Consider the following 9,689-nt stretch of genomic DNA (forward strand, 5'->3'; position numbering starts at 1 on the left):
ACATCAGGAAGTTCACGGTTCACGTATTGCTGAAGCCTGGCTTGGAGAATTTTGAGCATTACTTTACTAGCATGTGAGATGAGTGCAATTGTGTGGTAGTTTGAGCATTCTTTGGCATTGCCTTTCTTTGGGACTGGAATGAAAACTAACCTTTTCCAGTCCTGTGGCCACTGCTGAGTTTTCAAGCAGAAGGCAATTATGACCCAGGAGACTCAGGCAAAGCTTTTTACCTTTCCCAGAATAGCCCACTGCAGTCCATAGGGTCTAAGAGTCAGACAGGACTGAGGGACTAAACTTAGCTGATAAAAACCTAAAAGAGCTTAGAAAGCAGAAATACTGGTAAATACTAAAGTTAACCTATACCAAGAAATACTGGTAAATACTAAAGTTAACTTTTTACATTAGATACTAAATACTAAAGATAACCTTTTGTATTAGAAAGATATTAATAATACTATGATAAAGATACTAAGTACTAAAGATAACTTTTTATATTAGAAAGACTTACCTACATGTAATGGCAAACATTTGATTTGCTCTCCTCATCTTCCTGTGAATTATTTTCCTCCCCTTTGAAGTCCCAGACCCCTATAGTCTTTCTCCTTAGCTCAGGATGGTATATAAGCCTCACCTGCTGACAGTCCTTGAGCCTCTCACATCTTTGTAAGACTCCCACACACATGAAATTAAATTTGTTTTTCTCCTATTAATCTGTCTTTGGTTTTAGTTGTTAAGTCGTGTCTCACTCTTGCAACCCCATGGACTGTAGCCCACCAGGCTCCTCAGATTTCTCCAGGTAATAATACTGGAATGGGTTGCCATTTTCTTCTCCAGGTTCTCTCCAACTTTATGTCAATTTAATTATTTTGCTCACTCTTCCCTTGTGGCTCAGCTGGTAAAGAATTCACCTGCAATGCGGGAGAATTGGGTTTGATCCCTGGGTTGGGAAGATCCCCTGGAGAAGGGAAAGGTTATCCCACTCCAGTACTCTGGCCTGGAGAATTCAATGGACTGTATAGTCCATGGTGTCGCAAAGACTTGGACACAACTGAGCGACTTTCACTCCCTTAACTCAAAGAACCTAAAAGGGAAGAAGGGAAAACTTTCCCTGTTCATACTCACATACCCCAAGAGGTTCACATATTGAACACATGCCCACAAATGCTCACCTGTCATTTTCCCCCCTTGAACCACTTAAGTATTTCTCAGAGTTGTGACATTCTGACCTAAATGGCTTCAGACTGCCATCTTTTATAGGTCTTTCTTCTCCTACATAATCACAATGCCAGTATCTTGCCCAAGAAAATTAGAAGTGACTTTCTAATATTCAATTATCCCAAAAAGGTCTCCTATAACTTTTGTTATTGACTCAAAAATTATTTACTGAATGTAGTCCTTTTTCTGTAGTACTACATTCCAAATAAGTGTCTTAGTCACATAACCTGCAATACAGTGACAATGAATCAACATAACTGAGGTTCAGTCACCTCTCCAATTCTAATTAGGTGCACAGAGATCTATGATTGCAGCAACTGTTTACTGTTTATGGTTCCTTAAGAGATCAGCTAACAAGAAACAAATCAGACCACATTTAGAAAAACTTTGCAAGTGACAACTCACATATCCTGCCAACCTTCCAACACTAAAACCAAAGGATAAATCCGTAGCAATTTTTATCTTGCTATTTTTAGTTTCTCACAAGTCTCCTTTTTTATTTCAACTGTTTTGGATTTTCTTTACATAATTAACACTATTTTAATAAAAGCTCACTTTCTAGTAAATTTTTAGTAGAATGTTTATTATTTCTCTGGTTAAAAAACATAATCTATTATCTTACCCATCCATAAGCAGTACTTCGCTCATGCTCCTGAGTGACATCAGCTACATAGGCAAATATCACAGAGAACGTGACTGAGAAGACTCCAGATATGGAAATCATTGCAAAATACCACCTATAAAGAGATTATTTTAAAAAAAAAAAGATTATTTTAAGCATTCATGAGAGAAGTAGTGTATATACACTTTTATAATCAAATCAAAGATATCATGTAAAGGTTATAAACCAAAATATAAATTGTAAAAATACATGTATATTTAAAGATATAAAGGACAACTAATAAAATTATAATCAAGATGGAGAGGAAGTAGAAACATACCAATACTGTCATTGCTCAAGGGGTGTCAGTACATGCAGTTTAAAAAAAGTGAAAAAGTAGGAGTATGCAGTAAAGTTAGTTTTAATGATAGCCAGAACATAAATGAAAACTTTCTAAATTTCTGAGTTTTAGCTGAGAAAAATACATATACACAAAAGCAGGAAGAATTTTAAAAATTAATATAAGACAAAAAAATTTCTACCATATAAAATATATGCTTAACAAAAATCTAGTTAAAATATTAGCCAATAGAATCTCATAGAACAAAAAGTAGTGTTTTAATTCTAGGATGTAATGATGTTTCAATATTAGAAATCTATTAATATAATTAATCATGTAATAGATTTAAGGAGAAAATTCAAATCATCTCCACTGATACTAATGGCATCAAAACTTGATATTCCCTTGATTTTAAAAAAGAAAATCTCTAAACAAAATAGGAACTAGTATTTTTCAACCCAAAAGCTAGTTTGATACTCAAGGATAAAACATAAAATTTCCTTCATATACATAAGGAAGATAGGTCCATAATCATTACTTTTATTTAATAATAATAAAAGATTTTTATTTTATGCATTAGTCAATACAAGCAATAGAAGCAGCTGCATGACAACTGGAAGAGAAGAGGTAAAATCATTTTAAGATTCTAAATAAAAAAACTGTAAGATATTGAGAAGACATTGAAAAAACAAAAAACCTAATGCATCAGAAAAGCAGGACTTGTTCTTGAACAGAAAGAATCAATACCAAAAAATATTTTTAAAAAATCTATCTGGTAGGAACCAAAATGGTTCCTTATAGGTACCCAACACATTTAGAACATGACAAATATTGACATAAAATTCCTATCAGATAACCAAATGAGAGTATTCACATTTAGTATCCCCCAAATCTATCAGTTGCATTTAAACCCTAAATGAACAAAACACAAAAGACCCTTCCATTCTAAACTGTGTTATTCACATAGGAACAGCATCTCAGCAACAGGAATTCTGACCAAAATATCATTCTTTGGGCTCCAGAAAAACTAAGTTACAGCTCAGGTACAAATTTCAACACATTTTTATTAACTAAATGACTTTGGTTATTACATGCTAATTATTCTCTCCCTATTTATCATGAAAAAATAAGATCAAATTAAAATTCACATTATGATTTAGAATAGGCTGCTGGACATAATACAGTACACACTAAAGTGACTCCTGCCCCCCTTTAAAAAATTAATTTATTTTTGTCTGCACTGGGTCTTTGTTGCTGGATGCAGGCTTTTACGAGTGGTGGTGGGTGGGCTTCTCATTGCGGTGGCTTATTGTGGGGCACCAGCTCTATGGCACGCAGGCTTCAATAGTTGTGGCACACTGGCCTACTTGCCCAGTGGCATGTGGAATCTTCCTGGGCCAGGGATCAAACTCGTGTCCCGTGCATTGGCAGACAGAATTCCAACTGGACCATCAGGGAAGTTGGACTCTTGACTTTTGATGTAAACTATGATCATGTCAGTGCCCTAGAACAGGGGTCCTCAACCCCCAGGCAGCGGACTGTGGCCTGTTAGGAAGTGGGCCATCCAATGAGAGGTGAGCAAGAGAAGCTTCACCTGCTGTTCCCCATGGCTCCCCACTGCTTGCATTACAACCGGAAACACACAACCACCCCTCGTCTGTGGAAAAATTGTCTTCCATGAAACTGGTCCCTGATGCCAAAAACCTGGGGGATTGCTGCATGAGCTGACAAAAACAACACATCTGCAAAGTCAAATGAGCCACAACTGAGTAAGTATAGACTGCCTGCCCCGTCCCGGGACCCAATCATGTAACTTACCTCATGACAAAAGCAACTGCCCTTAGAGACATCTTTTATTTTATTTGTTCACCTAAGTAACTATCTTAGACTTAATTTCATGTCCTCATTTATAAAATGGGCATGATGGCAACTGCCTACTTGTTTTCAGTATTAGCAAAGAGTTCAAATGATAATACAGGTACAACTGCTCTGCAAAGGTTGAAAAGTGCACTGTAGATGTATTGTCCATATGTGACCCCAAACAGACAGTCGTGACGGAGGGCCTAGTCACTCACCATGGACTGATTCTCATCAGTGGAATTGGGAAGCAGGTGAAGAAGACAGTGCCAAGAAGAAAAGGCTTCCTTCCCCACACATCAGACAGTGCACCTATGAGTGGGGCACTCAAAAAAGAGAGCAGACCCTGGAGAAGAAAGCAGAAGCAAGGGTCAAATTTATAATGTGATTCCCCCAATTACTTATAATTTTCATTTTCTAAATGAATTTCTAAATGCTCTAATTCATTTTAGTGGCTCTGAAACAGAATAATTTGTAACATTAAATAAAACCTGTTTTTTGTTTTTTTTTTAAATTCTAACAAAATTTGTAAGCATGCTATTTGAGAGGGAAGAAAAGGATAAAAGCTTGTTTTCTGGGTGAAACTGGAAAAGTGAGGTGATATGAAATATATATATACTCACAGCTGGCCCTTAATGTGAACACACAACAAAGGTATGGGAAGAAGCCAGACACTTAATTCATTTTATAAATACATACAGCATATCTATTACGTGCAAAGCTCTGAATTAAGTGGTGAAATGAAGACACTCAGATGAATACATACCTTCTGCTCTCAAAGGGCTTGTAAGCTAATAAGAATAAACAGGATGAATGTGCATATACTAAATGTCCATAAAAGAAGTAGATTCTATTTGTCTGATGAATTTAGGATAGAGATAATGAAAAGTTGCACCAGAGTTGAGGCTAAAGGGAGGCAAGAGCACCATCACACATAAGCAAAGAAAGTAAAAAAAAAAAACAAACTCACATTTATCACTTCCTCATTATTTGCTAGTCACTCTGCTGGCTGACCACTTCCATATCAATTTCTTTTTTCATGTCAGGGCCCTTTGAGGTGGCCACAGGCCTGCCTCTCAGACTCTGTTGGTGCCACTGTCCTCCTTTAGATGCTCTGCCTATATGCATGGCCACCACCACCTACTTTATAAACAGCTTTCCAATCTCTCTTCTGAGTTCTGTGTCTACAGTCAAATGGACTTTCCTACTTGGACATTTAACATGAACACTGTTCCCTATAAATCTGACCAAACACCCACACTTCCCATCTTGGCTAAGAAGCTGTCCAAAGCTTCCCCATCATTCCTTCATTCCCCATGGTGATTTTCCAGACCATTCTCTTATAATGACTTCTCTTGGTCTATCCCCCGCTGTGATGCATTTCAACATTTCTTGCCTGGATTTAAATAAAATAATCTTCTAACTGTTCCCTGCCCCTGGTTCTACTTCCTTTCAATCTGTCCTCCACATAACCCCAAGAGAAACCTTGATGAGCTGCAGACTTCAGTTCTTTGATCCCTTGTTTAAAATCTCAACTGTGCAGAATTGAAATCAAGTGTCTGAACTCTGCTTTTAAATACTAAAATTAAAAATGAGTGGTGGAAAACCAAGATAGATAAGAGCGGGGAGATGCTGATGGTGATGAGTACATGGGTAAGTTTATTATCTTATTCTCTCCTTTTGTATATCTGAATTTTCATAGTACATTAAAAAAAAAATCTTCAGCACAGCCTACAGATAGAACCCTCCAAAATCTAGTACCTAGCATGCATCCTATGCTTTGGCTATATGCAATATTTCTTAGTTTTCTCAACATACTACATTCCTTTGTGCAAACGGGCATTTGCAAAGCCCTTGTGCTTGTAGGCATTTTCCACACTTGGACCTGGTAAACTACTAGTCATTCTTTTCAACTCTGGGCCAGGAGTACCTCTTCCTCTATTTTCTTAGCTACTCAAATAGAATTAATCACATTGGTTTCTGAGGGGTACAAAACAAATAACTCCTATCCCCACCCTGGCACATATCTCTTCTATTATAATTATAATACTCTATTACAAATTACTTGTTATTTGTCTATCTTCTTTATTAGATTAGAAATTGAGATTAAGGTCAGAGAAACGATTTTCTTTCATCTCTGTACCCTTGGTACCTACCATACAGTCTGGTGATAAAGGCTTGCAAAGAGGTTTGGTAAGCTGAAGAGAACTTTTATGAGGCAATCAATTCATGTTTCTAAGGCTGAGAAGAGAAAGAACAGGATTCTAATCCCCTATCAGCCACTAGTAAACCCAGAGACAATGGACCAGGAGATGGGTAAACTGAAGCAAGGGGAGGTAAGACTAAGACTAAGTGGAGGGGAGGTAAGCTTAGGAGAAAAGCATTGGACTCCTCTGACTCCTCTGAAATAAAATATTAATCTATGCCTATCCTTGGAAGAAAAGCTATGACAAAACTAGACAGCATATTAAAAAGCAGAGACATTACTTTGCCAACAAAGGTCCTTACAGTCAAAGCTATGGTTTTTCCAGTAGTCATGTATGGATGTGAGAGTTGAAGAACTGTGAAGAAGGCTGAGCGCTGAAGAACTGATGCTTTTGAACCGTGGTGTTGGAGAAGACTCTTGAGAGTCCCTTGGACTGCAAGGAGATCAAACCAATCAATCCTAAAGGAAATCAATCCTGAATATTCAATGGAGGAACTGATGCTGAAGCTGAAGCTCCAATACTTTGGCCACCTGATGGGAAGAGCTGACTCATTAGAAAAGACCCTGATGCTGGGAAAGATTGAAGGTGGGAGGAGAAGGGGATGGCAGAGGACTAGACAGTTGGATGATACCACTGACTCAATGTGCCGGGAGCCAGCGTGAGGAACTCCGCCCGTGGCAAAGGTCATGAGGAAGGAGGCTCGGCATACACAAAGGCAGGATCGAGCCTCAGGAGTCCCCCTGGAAATTCTCGAGCATCTACCCCCAAAACCAGAGTCTGCCTACTTTACTGCTTTGTGCTCTCACCTACATCTCTGACTTTACAGGGGGCTGTCCTCTACCACCTCTCTCTGAAAAAGAGTTAACTTACAGCTCCAGTTAATAAAGTTCCTGGGTGTGATAAGAGTGTTTCAACCTACAAACTCCTTTGGAAGTCCTCTAGCCTGCCTGAAGGTTCTTCTGGCCACATGTGATTGTTCACAGACTCCCAACCGTGAGAGGCATGAGATGTTCTAAACTGCCTAAATACAGATTACTTTGAGCAGTTAAAAGATTGATTAGAAATTGTATTGGTGAAGGGTTTTTCACTTGTTGGGCCAATGTTTGCTGCTAAGTTTCCATATCCCTTACCTACTGTGTCCCTGGCAGTGTATTGATTAATATAATTGGTGTATAGGAATGTAAGTAGTAGCTTTAATGTTTGTAAACTTGGACCCTTGAGTTAATTCTTTTCTTGTTATAGCCCACCACACTTTTGCCCTATAGGAATGCAACTTTATCTAATGCTTTTGGAGGGTGGTGCCTGACTTTAGAATAATCACCTTTAGAGAAAAATGTTTTCTGAAAAAAGGATCTTAAAATGTTGACAGCCTCCAGGCCAGAAGATGATGTAAATCACCTAAACTTTTGCATATGATAAGTTTGCAGGAAGAAAGCCTGGCTTACTGCTGACCCTACTTCCCCATTATCCTCTATGCACAACTTAAGGTATAAAAACTACTTTGGAAAATAAAGTGCGGGCCTTGTTCACCGAAACTTGGTCTCCCCATGTCGTTCTTTCTCTCACTTTTCGGCTGAATTTCCATCTTGAGCGTGGAGGCTCGACAAGCCTACTAATTATGCCTGGGCTTCTAAGATCTGGCCAGGGAGGCCTTAGTGTCTCCTCTTCTTCAGGAGAACGGGAGGATGCCTGCGGCCTACGTAGGTGACGTAAATTCCTTATTTTGGAATTTTATTAGCTTTCCACGTAAACCAAGTATTCAGCCTCTTTTCTCCACTGAATTTCCTCACTGAGCTATCCTTATTTAACCACTCTTTATATCCTTAATTAACGTTTAATTAAGCAATTGTTTCCTGATCCTCGCCGACGCCGTCCCCACTTCGAATTCCCTGGATCCACCGGGGCTGGACCCCGGCTGGACATGAGTTTGAGAAAGCTCAGGGAGATGCTGATAGACAGGGAAGCCTGGAATGCTGCAGTCCATGGGATTGCAAAGAGTTGGACAAGACTGAGGGACTGAACAACAAGGCATCAAACCCTGCAATTTATAAGACACATTGGATTTCCAGCATTTGGTCTGTTTTTGAATCAAAAGAGTTAAACGATCTTTTTAAGAGCCAAACAACTGCAGAAGCAGGGCTGAAATTCACGACCTGCAACATCAGTTTTATAAATTTAGAAAAGAAAATCTTTTACATTGCTTTAAAATTTTCTAAAAATATCAAATACCCGAGGTCTTGGGTAGTATAGAACTGGTCAAGAAAAACATGGAAATAAATTTAAGAGGACAAAAGAATAGAAATAAGAAGCACCATAAAAACAGTAACAAAATCTGAACACAAAGAACCCTGGAAAATTTTTTGGACAGTTCTGATTTTAGATTTCATACAATAAAATATGGAATGCATGTCATTAAAACAAAGGACATGAGAAGGCCAAGAATTAAAGTTTTATTTAAAATGATGCAGTTTCTAAAAAAAAAAAAAAAAAAAAAGATACTATTATCTAGATTCTGGATTTCAATTGTAATTTAATCTATTCATTAAGTAAATATTATTTTAAAATAATGCTCAGTGACAATTGTTGTTCAGTTGCTCAGTCGTGTCTGACTCTTTGTGACCCCATGGACTGCAGCCCACCAGGCTCCCCAGTTTTACATCATCTCCCAGAGTTTGCTCAAACTCATGTTCATTGAAAAGATGATGCCATTCAACTATCTTATCCTGTCACCCCCTTCTCCTCCTGACCTCAATCTTTCAATTATTAAATCATTAAAAGATCACTCAGTTCAGTTCAGTCACTCAGTCGTGTCTGACTCTTTGTGACCCCATGAATCGCAGCACGCCAGGCCTCCCTGTCCATCACCAACTCCCGGAGTTCACCCAGACTCATGTCTATCGAGTCAGTGATGCCATCCAGCCATCTCATCATCTGTCGTCCCCTTTTCCTCCTGCCCCTAATCCCTCCCAGGATCAGAGTCTTTTCCAATGAGTCAACTCTTCGCATGATGTGGCCAAAGTACTGGAGTTTCAGCTTTAGCATCATTCCTTCCAAAGAACACCCAGGGCTGATCTCCTTTAGAATGGACTGGTAGGATCTCCTTGCAGTCCAAAGGACTCTCAAGAGTCTTCTCCAACACCACAGTTCAAAAGCATCAATTCTTCGGTGCTCAGCTTTCTTCACAGTCCAACTCTCACATCTATACATGACCACAGGAAAAACCATAGCCTTGACTAGATGGACCTTTGTTGGCAAAGTAATGTCTCTGCTTTTGAATATGCTACCTAGGCTAGTCATAACTTTCCTTCCAAGGAGTAAGCGTCTTTTAATTTCATGGCTGCAGTCACCACCTGCAGTGATTTTGGAGCCCCCCAAAATAAAGTCTGACACTGTTTCCACTGTTTCCTTATCTATTTGCCATGAAGTGATGGGACCAGATGCCATGATCTTCGTTTTCTGAATGTTGAGC

At 38.8% G+C, this 9,689-nt stretch overlaps 1 protein-coding gene across 5 annotated transcripts in view; it reads right to left on the reverse strand.

Moving 5' to 3' along the window:
* Nucleotides 1-9,689, reverse strand: part of HIATL1 (hippocampus abundant transcript-like 1) — a 121,782-nt gene that overhangs the window by 22,823 nt on the left and 89,270 nt on the right. For all 5 annotated transcript variants that reach the window (XM_010852794.1, XM_010852793.1, XM_010852795.1 and 2 more), the window contains 2 exons: nt 4,232-4,359; nt 1,838-1,952 (listed from right to left, as the gene is read on the reverse strand). In XM_010852794.1, coding sequence (XP_010851096.1) covers nt 1,838-1,952; nt 4,232-4,359 — 243 coding nt within the window. The remainder of the gene's footprint in view (nt 1-1,837; nt 1,953-4,231; nt 4,360-9,689) is intronic.

This window comes from Bison bison, unplaced genomic scaffold (assembly GCF_000754665.1).
Source record: "Bison bison bison isolate TAMUID 2011002044 unplaced genomic scaffold, Bison_UMD1.0 scf7180017864316, whole genome shotgun sequence".
NCBI classification, from domain to species: domain Eukaryota; kingdom Metazoa; phylum Chordata; class Mammalia; order Artiodactyla; family Bovidae; genus Bison; species Bison bison.